Genomic DNA, 20,073 nt, shown 5'->3' on the forward strand with positions numbered 1-20,073 from the left:
TGTTGAAATGTTAGCAATGTATCGTATTGGTTGTCCACTTTTACTCATGAATTCGTCCAATTTTTTTGTGAAGTAGTTTTTTAATTATGTACCCTGCCTTCCGCCCATGGTGCAGCTGGGAGAGGCTACGCCATCCCCCCGCGACCCTTAAAGGGACAAGCGGTAGAAAATGGCTGGATGCATGGATTTTAGAAAAATGTGGAAGTAAAGAAACATGTCTGTAGTTTATAAACAGGCGTTTATCCCCAGTCTTGTAACTTGTTAAATGTACTTTTTTCATTTTGTGTGGGAATTTACCTGTTTGAAATTATAGGTTGCTGATGTAAGTTAATGGTTTTTAAATCTCCTTAACGTATTTTTAGACAGGAACAGGAACTCCCTGTCGAGCTAATACAGACAAATGAGGCGCAGACGCTTCAACAAAATACTTATGTCTATTTTCTCTGCAGACTGTACCTCATCAACTCCCCAGTTGTGAGGGCGGAAAACTTGCGTTTCAAAGAGGACGGTGTTCGAGATGTGCTGAAGGATGTATTTCTGCCGTGGTATAATGCCTACCGCTTCCTTGTGCAGAATGTGGAAAGGTTACAGAAGGTAGGTGCACTTAATGAACACCACAAAATGTCACTTCTTCTCTCAGTCATTCCTTTATTAACCGTCCCTTCTTTAAAAGACTGAGACATGTTTGATGGCATAGCAATTTCATATTAACAAATCCATTGCTCATCGGTACAGAACACTAATTCCCTTTGATTAATAGCGTGACATAATGCTGTAAAAAGTCACAGTAGTTAGTCCCTGTGGTGTTGTTTGGTTGGGAAGTGTGCATTTGCTTGAGGCTTTAATACTGTAGTAAAAACAGAAATATATCTTCTGAGAAAATATTGCATTAGTAAGCTGCATAATCTTTGCAGTGAAGATCCAATTGCCGTATTTTCCGGACTATAAGGCACACCTAAAATCCTTTTTTTCCCTCAAAACTCAACAGTGTGCCTTAAAACCTAATGTACGGAATTCTGCTTTTGCTTCCCGACCTCGAAGAAATTTATTTTGGTGCGCAGTGAAATGATAAGTGTGACCAGTAGATGGTAGTCAAACATAAGAGATAAGTGTAGACTGCACTATGATGTTGATATGACTCAAGTAAACAACACTAACATTTTAGATGTTCCATTGAAAATGTAGAACATTACACACAGCGCTCAAAAATCTATAAAAAAGGTTTTAGTACGACTTTGGTAAGCTATCAAGCCGCACCGCTTGATGTGCTTCAACATACGAGTATTGTTATGGCGTGTGTATAACGTAAGACATTATCTGACGTTTTGTTTCGCAATATTATGCAAAAGCAACTTTTCCTACCTTCTGGTACCTGCTGATCTGTATTTGGGATCTGCATCCATCCATCCATCCATTTTCTACCGCTTATTCCCTTTCGGGGTCGCGGGGGGCGCTGGCGCCTATCTCAGCTACAATCGGGCGGAAGGCGGGGTACACCCTGGACAAGTCGCCACCTCATCGCAGGGCGGGATCTGCATGAAACCTTAAAAAATGATGTGTTTCCGCCTTTGTAGTCCATGTCGACACCGTAGTCAATAAGCTTCTTCTTTTTCTCTATCTTCTTGTTATGTGACATACATTATTCACCCAAGGAACTTTAGATATGAGCGAGTTTCGGTCTGACGTTTTTTCATGAGACACATTTCCTGTGTTTTTGTTTCCGGATGAGGAAATGCTGCTCCGTTGTTGATTGAAACAAAGTCTGTATATCCATAAAATAGTTAGCTCCATCTTTTGACACTTCTTCCACTCCCATCCTTGCACGCTACACCGCTACAACAAAGATGACGGGGAGAAGACTCTGTCGAAGTTGAGCCACGTAAATAAGACCGCCCACAAAATGGCGCATCCTGAAGCGACTGTCAGAAAGCGGTTTGAAGATGATCTGTAAAACATCATCTATGCAACATTTTGACCTTAGAACCACCATTACATGTTATGTAGACCGGTGGTCCCCAACCTTTTTGTAGCTGCGAATCGGTCAACGCCTGATAATTTGTTTTTTTGTCATGAAAAGAAGAGTTTTTTTGGTTTGGTGCACTAATTTTAAGTGTATCTTGTGTTTTTTCTGTTGATTTAATAAAAAAAAAAAAGTGGTTGGGGACCACTGATGTAGACCACAATGAAGTGTTTTACATTTAGAAAAAAAATTAAATATGACTCCTAATGCGCCCCATAATCCGGTGAACCTTATATATGGAAAAATATCTGGTGCACCCCATGGTCCGGAAAATACACTACAAGTTGGCCCAAGACCAGTTCCACATGAAAGATGTAATCTAAAGATCCATTCGTGTAAGTGCAGTCTTTGTTACCTCCAAAACCTGCAGATTCCGGTGCTTTCCTTTTGTTAGCTTTGGAATATGTTGAGAACCTTTAAATCTCAACTTTAGCCACAACATCTGATACAAGTGTTGTATTAGATGTGGGATCTGAGCCGAGGATGTCGTTGAAGCTTGTGCAGCCCTTTGAGACACTCGTGATTCAGGGCTATATAAATAAACTTTGATTGATTGATTGATTAAACACTGAGCCTATCCCTGGAGCCAATAGATGTGCCTAATGTTGTGGCCATTGGGCGATACCTTTCTAAATGAGCCAATGTTTGTGTGTTGTCAGGAAGAGGACATGCAGTTCCTGTACAATGAGAACACCGCCAAGCAAAGTGACAACATTATGGACAAATGGATCCAGTCCTTCACGCAGTCCCTCATTCAGTTCGTCAAGACAGAAATGGACGGTAAGAAGACGTCCTAACGTCTATGCATCTAGCAGCTTTGACGATTTTGTTGCTGACAAGGATTGCTGTCACTTTGCTGCAGCGTACCGCCTCTACACTGTGGTGCCACGTCTTGTTAAATTTGTGGACATGCTCACCAACTGGTACGTCCGCACAAACAGACGCCGCCTCAAGGTGAGTAAATTTGCATGTGAGGAAATCAACTGCTGAATCACTGTAACAAGACATTAAGGGCCTCAGTTAGGTTGGTTTTCAAATGTGGGGCGGCAGAAGACTTCAGGGGGATGTAGCAGCTTGACAAAAAAAATAAAAAATCATATCCATCCATCCATCCATTTTCTACCGCTTATTCCCTTTTTGGGGTCGCGGGGGGCGCTGGCGCCTATCTCAGTTACAATCGGGCGGAAGGCGGGGTACACCCTATATTTTCTCTAAATGTGCTATTATAACTACAAAGCCCAAAACCAGTGAAGTTGGCACGTTGTCTAAATGGTAAATAAAAACAGAATACAATGATTTACAAATCCTTTTCAACCTATATTCAATTGAATACACAACAAAGACAAGATACTTACCGTTAGAAATGGTAAACTGAATTTTTGCAAATATTAGCTCAATTGTAATTTGATGCCTGCAACATGTTTCAAAAAAGCTGGCACAAGTTGCAAAAAAGACTGAGAAAGTTGAGGAATGCTCATCAAACACTTATTTGGAACATCCCACAGGTGAACAGGCTAATTGGGAACAGGTGGGTGTCATGATTGGGTATAAAAGCAGCTTCCATAAAATGCTCAGTCATTCACAAACAAGGATGGGGCGAGGTTAACCACTTTGTCAACAAATGCTCGAGCAAATTGTCTAACAGTTTAAGAACAACATTTCTCATCCAGCTATTGCAGGGAATTTAGGGATTTCACCATCTACGGTCTGTAATATCATCAAAAGGTTCAGAGCATCTGGAGAAATCACTGCACGTAAGCAGTGAGGCCGAAAACCAACATTGAATGCCCTTGACCTTCGATCCTTCAGGCGGTACAGCATCAAAAAGTGACATCAGTTAATAAAGGATATAACCCCTTGGGCTCAGGAACACTTCAGAAAACCACTGTCAGTAACTACAGTTTGTCGCTACATCTGTAAGTGCAAGTTAAAACTGTACTATGCAAAGCTAAGTGTTCTGTGGTCTGACGAGTCCACATTTCAAATTGTTTTTGGAAACTGTGGATGTCGTGTCCTCTGAACCAAAGAGGGAGAGGAACCATCCGGATTTTTATAGGCACAAAGTTCAAAAGCCAGCATTTGTGATGGTATGGGGGTGTATTCGTGCCCAAGGTATGGGTAACTTACACACCTGTGAAGGCACCATTAATGCTGAAAGGTACAGAAAGGTTTTGGAGCAACATATGTTGCCATCCAAACAATGTTATCAGGGACGCCCCTGTTTATTTCAGCAAGACAATGCCAAGCCATGTGTTATAACAGCGTGGCGTCATAGTAAAATAATGTGGGTACTAGAGTGGCCTGCCTGTAGTCCAGACCTGGCTCCCATTGAAAATATGTGTGGCGCATTATGAAGCCTAAAATACCACAACGGAGACCCTGGACTGTTGAACAACATAAGCTGTACATCAAGCAAGAATGGGAAAGAATTCCACCTGAAAAGCTTCAAAAATTGGTCTCCTCAGTTCCCAAACGTTTACTGAGTGGTATTAAAAGGAAAGGTCATGTAACACAGTGGTAAAAATGCCCCTGAAACAACTTTTTTACAACGTGTTGCTGCTATTAAATTCTAAGTTGACTAGTTGCGAAAAAAAAACATGTTTTTTAGTTCGAAGTTTAAATATCTTGTCTATGCAGTCTATTCAATTGAATATTATTTGAAAAGCATTAGCAAATCATTGTATTCTGTTTTTATTTACCATTTACACAACGTGCCAACTCCACTGGTTTTGTTTTTTTTACATTACAAAACGTTACCGATACATTGAACACGACACCCATCTTTTGATGTCAACATGACGTCAGAAGCACAGCAAGTTCAATGCAGGAAATATCTTTTTACTAGAGAAAGTAACAACCAGCACCACAATAAAAAGAACTTGATATCAAATATAAGGAGGCTAACACAGTTGAGCTAAAGTCCTGCTCGAAGTGCGCTCTTGTGACGTCACACTTAACCTAGCAACAGGCACCGCCTTTTAAAGGCACGCCCTCTGCTCTCAAAAACATACCAAAATGCGTACCATATATTTGAGTTTTTTTTTTTAAAGTAACGCATTAAAGGCCTACTGAAATCCACTACCACCGACCACACAGTCTGATATTTTATATATCAATGATGAAATCTTAACATTTCAACACATGCCAATACGGCCGGTTTAGTTTACTAAATTGCAGTTTTAAATTTCCTGCGGAGTTTCTTGTTGAAAACATCGCGGAATGATGACGCGTGCGCGTGACGTCACGGAAAATTAAACAGTATTCTGGACATATGTGTTGCTGAATCTTTTGCAATTAGTTAAATTAATAATGGAGACTATAAAGAACAATGCTGTTGGTGGAAAGCGGTGTATTGCAGCTGTCTTTAGCACCGAGACACAGCCGGTGTTTCTTTGTTTTTAACATAGAGCGGTCATGCGAACATGTTTCTCTCCGTCAACCAGCATGTTATTGGATGGGAAAATTGTGATATATACTTTACCGGCGACATCATTGGATTATTCGTCCTCCTGCAGTAGCTATTTAAAAAGCAGCAGTGAGATTGGCTCCTCGGCTTCTCTCTGAGACACTCGGTGTTCATTGCAGCCATCCGACCTCGAGGTATGTCTTTACAATCTCACTAAAACACTATTAAAACAATAAGCAGATAAGGGATTTTCCAGAATTATCCTAGTAAATGTGTCTAATTATATCTGAAACGTTCACACTGCTGCCGCCCGGAGCCGTCACTTTTTATTTTATTTTTATTTTATTTTATTTTTTTCTAGTCCTTCGCTATCAATATCATCACCCACTAATCATTCATCCTCGCTCAAAATAATGGGGGAATTGTCGTTTTCTCGATCCGAATAGCTCTTGCCGCTGGAGGCTCCCATTATAAACAATGTGAGGACGTGAGGAGCCCTCACCCTTGTGACGTCGTCGTCTGCGACTTCTGGTAAAGGCAAGGCTTTTTTATCAGCACCAAAAGTTGCGAACTTTATCGTCGATGTTCTCTACTAAATCCTTTCAGCAAAAATATGGCAATATCGCGAAATAATCAAGTATGACACATAGAATGGACCTGCTATCCCCATTTAAATAAGAAAATGTCATTTCAGTAGGCCTTTAATTTATTTCCCTTACTTAGAGGTCATTCTGTTAGTAGTTCAATTACTTTTTTGGTAAAATAATGAGTAACTACATTGAAATATTTAAAAAAAATAATTTTACAAACATTTATTTTTGGATGCCTTGAAAGTCTTAACACAGTCTTCACGCAGGTCTCAAACGTTACATACTGTATCTGTTTTCAAGAAAGCAACCTGATTGAATGTACACCACCTCTGCAAGTTGCAGCCAAATAGTGCAGTAGACATTTTTATTGTGACCATTCTTTGCAACATTTGGTTGAGTTGCATCGGGGGTATATGCCCTTCTTTGCATTTTCTCTCTTTTGCATTTCTCCGTGGGGACGTGTTATATTGACGCGTATGAACTTTGTAGGGCGAGAGTGGTACCGAGGACTGTCTGTGGGCGCTGGAAACCCTCTTCAGTGTTCTTTTCTCCATGTGCAGGCTGATGGTGAGTCATAACAGTTGTGTGTGTGCAAGCGTAATTTGTTTGTGTTGAGTATATTTGTGTGACACAGTCATATGTACTATATGTGGAAGAGGTAGGTGTGCTGTGCCGAGAGCCAACCTAACTTTAATCACCAATCAGCTGGGGTTTATGAATTAATTAGCGTGCTTATGGTGCAAGGTGCGGGCACACTTCTGCTGGCACAACTGTTTGAACTTTTAGCTCTTACAATCTCTGGGAAAATGTGTTGGATATGCTTTTTTTTATTAGCTCCCTCTGACTTTTGGACCTCTGCGTCAGGAAATGTAAATTAGCTACACTAGCAGAGCATCAAATAATTTTCTTCCCTTCTTCTCTGCTGCTTCAACCCAGGCTCCCTTCACGCCCTTCATTACAGAGATGATGTACCAAAATCTGCTCAACCTCCTCGACCCCGCCTCCATGGAGGAGAAGGACATCGGCAGCATCCATTACCTCATGCTGCCCCAAGTCAGGTAGGGGAAAAATTGGTGGAATTACCCTAGTGCCCCGAATGTAACACAACCGTTATTTTTCAAGACCTATTTTTTGTACAAATGTCTTAGGATCAAGCTATTTTTTAATGTTTTGGTCAAATGTAAACTGAATGTACTAAACCCTGGTACACACCAAACAAGTGGATCATGGCCGCTTCAGAGATGCGTTTCGGAACACTTACGAATGAAGTGTTGAGCACCACATTAATTTCTGATCTGCAATGTTCTTTTTATGACTAAAACATGCCCACTTGAGCTATTGTTGACTGCTTTGGCCAACATAAAGTCTGACACACAAAAGGGTCATTGTTGTGAAAAAAATAAACAAATAATGGTCTGTTAATGTTGACGTGTTAACTTAATTCTTCATCATTACTTAGCAGCTTGAAATGACAACAGCAACATAACTTCTGTATAGACCTACTCAGTGGCCAAATAGGTTGGGAGTTCAAACCCCGGCCGAGTCATGCCAAAGACTATAAAAAAGGGGACCCATTACCTCCCTCATTGGCACTCAGCATCAAGGGTTGGAATTGGGGGTTAAATCACCAAAAATTATTTCCGGGCCCAGCACAGATACTGCCCACTGCTCCCCTCACCTCCCAAGGGGTGAACAAGGGGATGGGTCAAATGCAGAGGACAAATTTCACCACACCTAGTGTGTGTGACAATCATTGGTACTTTAACTTTTTTTAACTTTAGTTAAACCACCTTAAAACGTGCAAACAGTGGTCTCACGTTCAGTGAAAAGTAAGCTTCAAAATAAAAGCATGGCAGTATTAACCTGGATTCTACCACGACAATTAATGCTCCCATTTAATTGATTTTTGAGATTGTAGCCACTAGAAGACAGATTTGTGGATATACAGAATTTGTATTGTCATTGTACCCAATACATCCAACAGTGTCCTACAAACAACTAGATGAGGCAATTCCTGAAAGAATTGTGTGTGAATGCTCCAATGCTGAAGTTGAAATGAAATCCTGGGATTTTTTTTTTTTTAGAATTGTTTGAGAGCACACAATTCCAAAACAGGCTGAATATTCTGGAGTTGGAACAGTTTCAATCAGATGAAAAATGTGGGACTTTGAAGACTGTGCAATTGATTTCAATGGGAATTTCCCCCAAATTGTGAAATTTCGGGAGAAGCAGGAATTTCTTTGAAAATGGTAGAAAACTTGAATGGTCTGAATGAGTGGAAATGGTTGGTGTTGGAATTTTTCAAATCGGTCGAGAAATGTTGAAGTAGTACCATGTTGATTTAAGTGATGGTATTACGGAATTTCGGGAAAACCGGGAATTTTTCCAGTTCAAAAAACAACTTTGTTTTTTATCCTGATTAAGAGGAATCTTTTGACCGTGGAACGGTTGAAATGCGTTGAAAAATGTGGAAGAAGTAGTCGCCAGAAAAAAGGGTGGAAATAGGGTTTTGATAAACCAGGAATTCTGGAAAATCCTGTAAGTTTTTTGAACTTGAAAAAAAGGTATTTTAAGTTCCAGGATGGTGGAATGTGTTGAAGGTGGAATGGTTTGAATTGGTTGAAAAATATGGAAATGGTGGAAGTTTGAAAAATGGCTAATTGATTTTGAATGGGAAAAATGTCCTAGAAAACCTGGAATTCCTGGAAAATTTTGGGAATTTGCCTGCGATTACCGAATAAGCTGAACAGTTTTGAAGTTGGAACGGTTTAAATCCGGTGAAAAATGTGGAAGGTAGAGTGCGCCAAAATCTGGAGAAGTTGAATAAATAGATTAATTCTGGTGTTGAAAATTTGGAGCATTCACACAACTACTGTAGATTCATGTAATAATTTATATAATTTACCTTGGAAAGCGGACTTCTACAGTATCTCATTCGAGTTGCTTCTTCATCAAACACACCATCAGCAGCTTCTCCATGTGTTTATAGATAAACATCCGCTGTAGATATTTTAAAATCTTTGTCTGGCGTTGTGGACCCCTCCTACTTAAGTATGGCGCAGACTAACATTTCTACACCCAAACTGCCTCAGCAAGTTGGCTACACGCTCGGTCATGATTCTAATGATTTGTTTCTTAATTTTATGAATATTATATGCTGCTGCTTCTTTGGGCTGTCTTTCACACGTACTTTCTCCGTTATGTCGATCTCTAGCTATGAACTATTGCTAGCGCGTGATGCCGGATGTTTTAGGCGGATGTTACAGGGTTCATCCTGACAATCGCTTCGCCAGTTAATGGTCGGTTGGCTTTTCACTCAAATATTTTGTTTGCAACTTTGGGCGTAACAGTTAGCGGAGTGACAGTTTATACCTCAAAAACATTGTAAGTTGGGGTACTCTTCAATGTTCCAGTATACAGTAAGACTGTGTCAACCCTTCATTGCTCATTCTTTATACGCCACTGTGAAAGTCACAAATAAAAGTTTTATTGTGCAAATAAAAGTTTTATGGTAAGATAGCCGGAAGGCAAAGCTCTCAATTTACCGGTCGATCTACGTTCCCATCCTCACCTATGGTCATGAGCTTTGGGTCATGACCGAAAGGATAAGATCTCGGGTACAAGCGGCCGAAATGAGTTTCCTCCGCCGGGTGGCGGGGCTCTCCCTTAGAGATAGGGTGAGAAGCTCTGCCATCCGGGAGGAACTCAAAGTAAAGCCGCTGCTCCTCCACATCGAGAGGAGCCAGATGAGGTGGTTCGGGCATCTGGTCAGGATGCCACCCGAACGCCTCCCTAGGGATGTGTTTAGGGCACGTCCAGCTGGTAGGAGGCCACGGGGAAGACCCAGGACACGTTGGAAAGACTATGTCTCCCGGCTGGCCTGGGAACGCCTCGGGATCCCCCGGGAAGAGCTAGACGAAGTGGCTGGAGATAGGGAAGTCTGGGCTTCCCTGCTTAGGCTGCTGCCCCCGCGACCCGACCTCGGATAAGCGGAAGATGATGGATGGATGGATGGATGGATGGATGGTAAGATAGCATGTTTGATCAAAATAATTTCTCCTGTCACCCACTCGCCACTCCTGTTTTCTTAGCTGCTTGTCCAACCCCACCCCCAGCAGTCCAGTGAAACCGCTTAAATTACAATCAACCTCTGTTTAAAGCGTTTTGTTTCTTTTAAGATATGTGCCACTCTCCTTCTTATCATGCTTTGGTCTTTGTTATCCTCAGCGTATTCGTGTACATTTCTAAACTTAGACTTAAGACTTCCTTTTATTGTCATTCAAATTTGAACATTACAGTAAAGATAAGAACAACATTTCGTCGCATTAGCTCGCTGTAGTGCTGGATAAAAGATTACCCTTAATCTAGAGAGCTCACTCGGATCCAATACGGCATTAAATTTGACATGTACAAGAAAAAGAAGGCATATTGACTTATGCTGTTAAGTCATGTTGTTAAAGTTGTAAAAACACTAAAACATTTCCAATTTTCAGGGAGAATGTGATTGACAAGCGCATTGAGAACGCCGTCTCTCAAATGCAGTCCGTGATCGAGCTCGGCCGAGTCATCCGTGACAGGAAGACTCTGCCGGTGAAGGTAAATCAACCATTTTATAGTCTAGTCCAGCTGGAACTAACACTGTACTGTGTGTGTATGGCAACTGCAGTATGAAAAAAACATGACCTTTATAAACATGAACTATGTTGCTGATTGATTACAATGATTGTCCTGTGCTTCAGTACCCGCTGAAGGAGGTGGTCGTCATTCACCAGGATCAAGAAGCTCTGAAAGACATCCAGTTGCTGCAGAAATACATCCTGGAAGTAAGTCAAATTAACCATTGACCTTTATATTAGGGTTTGCTCCCTAATATGATAGTAGGGGGAATACTTTGATGTGTACCTGGAATAATCATCAGACTGTATAATGCATATGTTCCTTTTTGACTGTACTTGAATGTATAATAGACTGAATTTATATTATTTACATGCAGTGTTTTCCCCAGAAAATTTGTTAGTTAAAATGGTATCTCTCCAGGGGGAGAGGACCGGGGAAGGGGTGTATTGGTGGGTATTAAGGATCGGTGTAACTCGGCCTGTCGCCATCACGTCTCCACCTCATTGTGAAGTGAAGTGAATTATATTTATATAGTGCTTTTTCTCTAGTGACTCAAAGCGCTTTACATAGTGAAACCCAATATCTAAGTTACATTCAAACCAGTGTGGGTGGCACTGGGAGCAGGTGGGCAAAGCGTCTTGCCCAAGGACACAACGGCAGTGACTAGGACGGCGGACGCGGGAATCGAACCTGCAACCCCCAAGTTGCCGGCACGGCCGCTCCACCAACCGAGCTAAACCGCTGCCACCACAGCCTGGGGGGAAATAGACTACAGACTGTGGTGAAGTAGGCCGGCTTTGTTGCGTGAAGAAGGCTACAACTGCTCCGTTTGCTGAATGGCGATATACGACGTATATCTCGATATTTTTTCCGTAAAGTTAAAAAAAAAAAGTCCTATTCATCTGACATTAAGTACGTCATTATTATGACTTACTAATTTACGAAGTCAAAATAATGACAAAATAATTTAAGTCAAAATAATGACTTGCAAAGTCAAATTAATAAGTAAACGTTTGCAATAAGCGTTTGAAAGAAAAAGTTAAAAGTGGGGCCCCATGCTGACATATGTTCAACTCCATCCATCCATCTATTTTCTACCGCTTATTCCCTCAATTCATCATGCATAATTTATTACAGCATTTGGGATCCCTGTAGTTGATTTTTATTATGTAAATGTTGTATTTTTATCAACATGTGATAGGGACCCTGCCATTCAAAACTAGACTATTCATCCCTGAGCACCATGGAGTTCATGTAGGCTTTATGATGCAGTTACATTATTATATCAACTCTGAGTACCTAGAAGGTAGAAAAGCGCTGTACAAGTATAACCCATTTAGCATTTACCATAACTATCGGAGACAGCTTCAGGAAACTCTTCTTCTAACATAATGTCCTTTTTTGCTGCTTCAACCCAGCTCAATCAACACAGCAAAAAATAAAGTGAAATAACTTAGTTGTTAACTGTAAGTCAACAATGCTTGTCTTTCTCTCAGACAGACAGGGCTTTGCTGTCTGTAACACACACGCACGCACACACACCGCAAAATGAGCTAACGTTACGCTAAAAGCTAATTAGCCTTCACCTCAAGGACTGCGAGCGAGCTGAGCTGCCGCTTATGTTTCTAGAACGTCAATGGGCTTATAGTGATGTTACTAGTAAGAGACTTGGAAGTGTTTATTATAATTTGGGAAGAGTCCGCTGCCTTATGCTCACCTGCTAAAAAACACCTTTCTGCTTATTCAACCGTCTCCTCTCTTCCTGTGCCGTGAGCACTGACGACATGTGCTCTGAATACGCACAGCTGATTGGCTGTTACATGCGCTCTGAATACACACTGCTGATTGGCTGTTACATGGGCTCTAAATACACACTGCTGATTGGCTGTTACCGCTCTGCGTGTAACCAATCAGATGGTTCTGTGGGTGGGACAATGCTGATTGCTGCAGAGACGTACTGACAGGCAGAGGCAGAACTAAGCGGAGCAGGTTGTTAAGACTTTGTTGTTAAGGCGGCCGCATTAACAACAAAGTGCTGCGGGACACCCTGCACATGTGAATGATGCTGTATAATAGACTATTTATATTATTCACATGTGAATAATGCTGTATGATAGACTATTTATATTTTTCACATTTGAATAATGCTGTATAATAGGCTGTATTTATATTATTCACATGTAAATAATGCTGTATAATAGACTGTATTTATATTATTCACATGTGAATAATGCTGTATAATAGACTGTATTTATATGATACACATGTAAAAAAATACCTATGTGTTTATTGTGAGTGAACTGTGGTGCTGAATTTAACCCAGTGATTAATAAAGTACTTTCTATTCTATTCTATTTCTATAAGCACCAGATGTACAAATGGTACCAATGTTAATCGTTTAGCTATCCACTGGTAGCTGAATTAAATTGAATCCTCTTATATCAGCAAGTCATCTACACGAAAAGGTCGGTCTGAATTTTCCAGCACAATTGCCAGGAGGGGCTCAAGCCCTGATCGGATGCATGAACAATACTATTATTTAAATAAACCACGCATTACTTTCTTTAGACCCAACAGAACTTAGTCATGGCCAAAAATATTGGCATCCCTGCATTTCTGTCAGATAATGCACCACTTCTCCCAGAAACTTGTTGAAGTTACAAATGTTTTTGGTAACCACGTTTATTTAATTTGTTTGCATTGGAACAACAAAAAAAAAATAAAAATCTGATATTATTTTACTCCTAACTTCCGGAAATGGACTGAACAAAATTATTGGCACCTTTTCAAAGTTGTTAGAAATAGTTGTCTTCTCAGTATGTGACGCTCTTTTAATTTGTAATTAAACTCACCTGTCGCAAGTAACAGGTGCTGGCAGTATAAAAATCACACTTTGCAGCCAGTTAAAATAGAGAAAGGTTGACTTAACCTTTGTGTTGTGTTTACCACACTTGAGAATGGAGAAAATAAAGATGAGCAAATAACTCTCAGAAAATTTGAGAATTACCATTGTGGAAACGCATGGACAAGCTCAAGGCTTCAAGTCCATTTCCAGAGATCTAAATGTTCCTGTGTCTACTGTGCGCAATGTCATCAAGAAGTTTTAAAGGCCAAGGCACTGTAGCTTACCTCCCTGGATGTGGACGGAGGACATAAATTGAAGAAAGACTGCAACAAAGGAGTTTTAGAATTGTGGATAAAGGACCTCGATCCACTTCCAAACAAATTCAAGCTGACCTGCAGAAACAGGGTCTGTCTATGGCAGGGGTAGGGAACCTAAGGCTCTCGAGCCAGATATGGGTCTTTTGATGACTGCAACTGGCTCTCAGATAAGTCTTAGCTGACATTGCTTAACGCGATAAGTAATGAATAATTTGGCTGGTAATCAGTGTTAAAAATAACGTAAAAATAATAATAAAACATTTTCATGCATTTTATTACATCCATCTGTTTCTACCGCACCTGTTCAAGAAGTCACATTAATAGTAAGAAGTATTTGATTTATTATTGGTTAGCTTCAGAATAACAATGTTATCAAAAATAATTCTTGGCATATTATACATTTTAAAATGTTGGTCTTACTTAAAAATGCACGCATTTACAAACCCCGTTTCCATATGAGTTGGGAAATTGTGTTAGATGTAGGTATAAACGAAATACAGTGATTTGCAAGTCATTTTCAACCCATATTCAGTTGAGTATGCTACAAAGACAACATATTTGATGTTCAAACTGATAGAATTTGATGCCAGCAACACGTGACAAAGAAGTTGGGAAAGGTGGCAATAAATACTGATAAAGTTGAGGAATGCTCATCAAACACTTATTTGGAACATCCCACAGGTGTGCAGGCTAATTGGGAACAGGTGGGTGCCAAGATTGGGTATAAAAACAACTTCCCAAAAAATGCTTAGTCTTTCACAAGAAAGGATGGGGCGAGGTATACCCCTTTGTCCACAACTGCATAAAGAAATAGTCAAAACAGTTCAAGAACAGCGTTTCTCAAAGTGCAATTGCAAGACATTTAGGTATATAAACATCTACGGTCCATCATATCATCAAAAGGTTCAGAGAATCTGGAGAAATCACTCCACGTAAGCGCCATGGCCGGAAACCAACATTGAATGATTGTGACCTTCGATCCCTCAGACCGGCACTGTATAAAAAAAAACATAAATCTCTAAAGGATATCACCACATGGGCTCAGGAACACTTCAGAAAACCACTGTCACTAAATACAGTTTGTCGCTACATCTGTCAGTGCAAGTTAAAGCTCTACTATGCAAAGCGAAAGCCATTTATCAACAACATCCAGAAACAGCGCCGGCTTTTCTGGGCCCGAGATCATCTACGAAGGACTGATGTAAAGTGGAACAGTGTTCTGTGGTCTCCCACTTCTCTTTTGTAAATCTTTATCAGCAAATATGGACATCGACATCAACAATACGATTTTCCTGAGTAGCTGGACAGGACAAAAAAAAAAAAAAAAAAAAGAAAACGCCCCCACAGCCACATGTATTTTGGCAATCTTGGGGAAAACTTTTATTACTCCATAAGTCAGCAGCCAATTTTGGAGCTTTTTAACCCGTTTGCTAAAAGAAGTTGTCTTGTATGTTCACTATGTTATTTAATGCTAACATTGTTTTTTGCTAGCAATTAGAAATGTTTAATATATTGCAAGATTTTCTGTTAAAAGCAATACTGATTTTTTTTGTACTACCTTTTATTTTGGAAAGTATCAAAATACATTTTGGTAACTGTACCGAATACAAAATATGGGGATGGTTACAATACGTTCAATAAATCACCAATAAATAAACGTGTGATTTTCTTAATAGGACCTGCCAAATATGAATGCATTTTGACCCTTGAATAAGAATGTACCCTCATGGTCCACATTATTGCATTTTGACTTTTAGTTTCACACACCCACAACATAGTGTCTCTTCATCCTTTGCAACTCCCAGAAACATCCAACCTCACAAAGACAGTGAATGGTTGGCTTGTAGAACATTGTATCTTGTGTGCAATCATTTCGTTCAGAGGGCGTCCAGCGCCTACCCCCTCCACAAACACCTCTTCGGTGGGCAGCACAGTGATACACTGACAGTATCGGCCCCTCATGCCACCCTCATAGTCTGTTTGGACAGGAGTATCCATACAAATGGCATCCGAGTACTACTAGTTACACAAATGTGTAAATGGCCCTCCGATGGCCACTTCCACCTTTTTGAGTGTAATTGCCTCCTGCTATCTTGTCTCCACTTGTGACATGACCATGCATATGGATGTTCCTTTTAAAAACTACCTGCAGGCTATTAGGAGCTCCGTTATTTCAGACTTGAACCTCTTTTTTTCTCCTCCTGCAGGAGCTCAACGTGCGGCAGCTGACAATATCGACGGACAAAGATAAGTACGGCATCTGTCTGAGAGCCGAACCGGACCACATGGTGTTAGGCAAGAGACTGAAGGGGGCATTCAAAGCCATTACCGCGTCAATCAAGGAGCTCAGCAGCCAAAAGCTTGAGGCCTTCCAGAAGAAAGGTACTACCGTTTTAATCCACTTAAGCTGTCTAAATTTTTAACAAGTTTTAAGGGACACTGTAAGTGTATGATGGAGGATTTCTCCTGTCACTCAGTTGGCAATGCTCTTAGGTGCTTGATCTTAGTCCACAATATGACTGCTCCAATAGGTTACCTTTTCTCTCTGTGACAATAAGAAAGATGCCAGTTTCTTTGTCAAAAGCCAGTGTTTTATCCTAATGGCTCAACATTTTAAACTTTACAAGCTCTGCTAATCTTAAAGTATGTTCAGTATTTTACAAAAGTATATGTATATCATCTCAAAGGATAATACTCCAGTGGAAATTTACTTAAGTTGGTCCCTTTTTTTGCTGTCCACCAACTTATCAGGTCCACTGTTCTTATTACTAACCCGCCTAAACCATCGTTGACTTGCATGGTTTTGAAACCAAATGACAGGCTAGGCTAGACCAGACCTAGGCATAATACTTTTAATAAGCTTTGAACAATAAGATTTTCAATCCAGTTCGATTGTCTCCAAATATTGTAGCTGCCAATTTGATGTGCAGTGCCATTTTCAAATTAGGGTGGACTTGAACTATACAAAGTATTCCAATGAATACAATATTCACTTTTGTGCATGCATGTATGAGTGTGCGTCTTTACACTATATTGCCAAAAGTATTTGGCCACCTGCCTAGACTCACATATAAACTTGAAATGCCATCACATTCCTAACCCATAGGGTTCAAAATGATGTCAGTCCACCTTTTGCAGCTATTACAGCTTCAACTCTTCTGGGAAGGCTGTCCACAAGGTTTCGGAGTGTGTTTATAGGAAGGCCTGGCTCTGTGTCCGTTCTAGTTCATCCCGAAGGTGTTCTATCGGGTTCAGGTCAGGATTCTGTGCAGGCCAGTCAAGTTCCTCCACACCAGATTCTGTCGTCTATGTCTTTATACACCTTGCTTTGTGCACTGCTGCACAGTCATGTTGGAAGAAGAAGGTGTCCGCTCCAAATGGTTTCCACTAGGTTGGGAGCATGGAATTTTCCAAAATGTTTTGGTATCCTGGTGCATTCAAAATTCCTTTCACTGAAACTAAGGGGCCAAGCCCAACTCCTGAAAAACAAACCCACACCATAATTCCTCCACCACCAAATTTCACACTCTGCACAATATAAATAAATAAATGATAAATGGGTTGTACTTGTATAGCGCTTTTCTACCTTCAAGGTACTCAAAGCGCTTTGACACTACTTCCACATTTACCCATTCACACACACATTCACACACTGATGGAGGGAGCTGCCATGCAAGGCGCCAACCAGCACCCATCAGGAGCAAGGGTGAAGTGTCTTGCTCAGGACACAACGGACGTGACGAGGTTGGTACTAGGTGGGATTTGAACCAGGGACCCTTGGGTTGCGCACGGCCACTATTCCACTGCGCCACGCCGTCCCAGTGTAGTGTAATGTAACATTTTTGTATAAACAGTGGTCGCCATTTGGGAGGCGTTTTTTTTTTTTTTTTGTCAACAGCCTCAGGTCGCCTCTTTACCTTTCAAGCTGAGAACAACAGCACAGCGCACTTCCCCCCTTCACAATAACAGCGCGGTGTGCCACATCCCATCTGACTGCACTAACAAAATAAATGTTTCATAAATGTACTTTGCACAAGCATAATGTACTTAAAGCACTTATTGATACATATAAAAAAAAATGTTTTGACCTAAAATACTGGTTAAAATTGTCCAAAGATTTATTGCACCAATAAATGTTTAGTTTTTTTTGCTTTGAAATACCTAAAATTTTATTAAATTGTATTTCATATAATCACAGCAGTATGATGATTATATGTGTATACATTAAAACATTGTTCTTCATACTGCATTAATATATGCTACTTTTAAACTTTCATGCAGAGAGGGAAATCACAACTAAGTCAATTGACCAAAAGTGTATTTATTAAAGTTATTAAGCAATGGCACAAACGTTGATGTCATTTCCAAAACAAAGTGTAAGACTGTCAGAGACATTTTAAGTCTCAAATAAAAATGAGCTGCATATCAGGAAATCAAATAGTATTTGTCCTTCACTAAGTGGTATGTTACTATAGTTATGAAATTCTCTTCATTCTTTAGCAAGTGACTTTTCAAATGATGCTACATATTAGCAGTAATGCTACTTTTTATAGCAACGCTCCCCCCCACACTTGACAAATTACGGTTTTCTGTTCGACATATTCCCACTTGAATCCGAACCACCGGCAGACGATGTAAACCCTGCTGTTTTTCTTGGGAATTAAGTCTTCCTTCATTTGTTACCAAATCCGCACCTTCTTTCTCTCGTACGGCTACGTTAGCAGCTAACGTTAGCCACGCCGCTACCTCTCTGCTCTGCGAGGGCGTGTATGTAACGTGTGACGTGTTTGTGACGTATGTAAGAATGTGCGCCTGCTTGTCTGTGAGAAGGACACATAGGAAAGAGCGAGGAGAGCCTGAAGTGTACGCCCGCAGTTAAAAGTCCTGCGTGAGAACGTATACTCGAATATTACGATATAGTTATTTTCTATATCGCACAGAGACAAACCCGCGATATATCGTGTATATCGATATATCGCCCAGCCCTGACTCGAATATCACGATATAGTCATTATCTATATCGCACAGAGACAAACCTGCGATATATCAAGTATATCGATACATTGCCCAGCCCTAACTGGAAGCATGTCAGTTATAGAATTTGTTTTTTTATACTTGAAGATGAATATGCATATGGATGTTCTCATTCATCATGTTATTGTTATTTTCATGACATTTGACTGATCAGTTGTCTTACACATTTGGCCTCTCTTCCGAGTAGTTTTCATCAGTTCATGCTCATAGACTTTGCCTGCACAGATGTAGTCTGAGTGCTTGGTGCCATGGTCCTAACTATTTATCCTCTAACACAGTGGTCCCCAACCTTTTTGTAGCTGCGGACCGGTCAACGCTTGAAAATTTGTCCCACGGACCGGGGGGGAGGGTTTTTTTTTTTTTTTCATAAAGAATTTACAATCATGTGTGCCTACCGACTGTATCCCTGCAGATTGTATTGATCTATATTGATATATAATGTATATATTGCGTTTTTATGTTGATTTAATAATTAGATGTTGTTTTTTTTAAAATTTCACTGGAAGAATAGCTTTTGTTCCTTTTGTGTCCGTCAACAAATGCCAATCATAGAATTTAATCATACGCTTAATCAACTCTAAATTAATCGTTCACACACTAAATCGAATTGCATTGAATTGCTCGGTTTTATAGTTTGTTTTTGAATCACATCGTAACCCATGTATCAAGATGTGCATCTAATCTTCTGTCAGAAAGAGATTTACATCCATAATAAATATACACACCGCAAGGACACAAATCGGTCCTATCCACTGACTACTCTAACGTATGTCCAAGTTTGCTTTCTAGTCTATTGTCCCATGGTTGTTGAAATGCGAATTGGACTGTGGGACCTCTTGTGCCAGTGAGCTAACAAGCTGCTGTCTGGATTAAACCAGTGCAATGTATCTCGTACCTCCAATTAGACAAGGAAGGAGGCGCAGAGCCCCCCAGAGTCTCTCGGGAAGGAAGCTGCCGGGGTCATCCGGACTGTGAAAACCTAGCATTTCCAATCACTCGGTCGGTTGTTTTGAAGTCTAGCCGGTCGGACAAGGGGAAAAGGTTGGCTGATGGATAGCGATGCCAATGGAAAAGGTGTGCACAGTGGCTCACACTGACAGTTCATTGATTAAGATGCATTTGAGCGAAGAAAAAAGCCAATTTTAACACACTGACTATTTCTACACAACTTACAGGAATCTTGTGTTAATCAATGAGCGCTCGCTCGGTTACTGCATCCTTCGCTTACATCTCACATTCAGTCC

At 40.5% G+C, this 20,073-nt stretch overlaps 1 protein-coding gene across 1 annotated transcript in view; it reads left to right on the forward strand.

Annotated features, from left to right (window-relative positions):
- Positions 1 to 20,073, forward strand: part of iars1 (isoleucyl-tRNA synthetase 1) — a 118,987-nt gene that overhangs the window by 73,749 nt on the left and 25,165 nt on the right. The window contains exons 19-26 of the mRNA XM_061888025.1: positions 450 to 594; positions 2,680 to 2,800; positions 2,883 to 2,974; positions 6,506 to 6,583; positions 6,953 to 7,074; positions 10,510 to 10,612; positions 10,756 to 10,839; positions 16,003 to 16,177. Coding sequence (XP_061744009.1) covers positions 450 to 594; positions 2,680 to 2,800; positions 2,883 to 2,974; positions 6,506 to 6,583; positions 6,953 to 7,074; positions 10,510 to 10,612; positions 10,756 to 10,839; positions 16,003 to 16,177 — 920 coding nt within the window. The remainder of the gene's footprint in view (positions 1 to 449; positions 595 to 2,679; positions 2,801 to 2,882; positions 2,975 to 6,505; positions 6,584 to 6,952; positions 7,075 to 10,509; positions 10,613 to 10,755; positions 10,840 to 16,002; positions 16,178 to 20,073) is intronic.

Source organism: Nerophis ophidion, linkage group LG02, assembly GCF_033978795.1.
Source record: "Nerophis ophidion isolate RoL-2023_Sa linkage group LG02, RoL_Noph_v1.0, whole genome shotgun sequence".
NCBI classification, from domain to species: domain Eukaryota; kingdom Metazoa; phylum Chordata; class Actinopteri; order Syngnathiformes; family Syngnathidae; genus Nerophis; species Nerophis ophidion.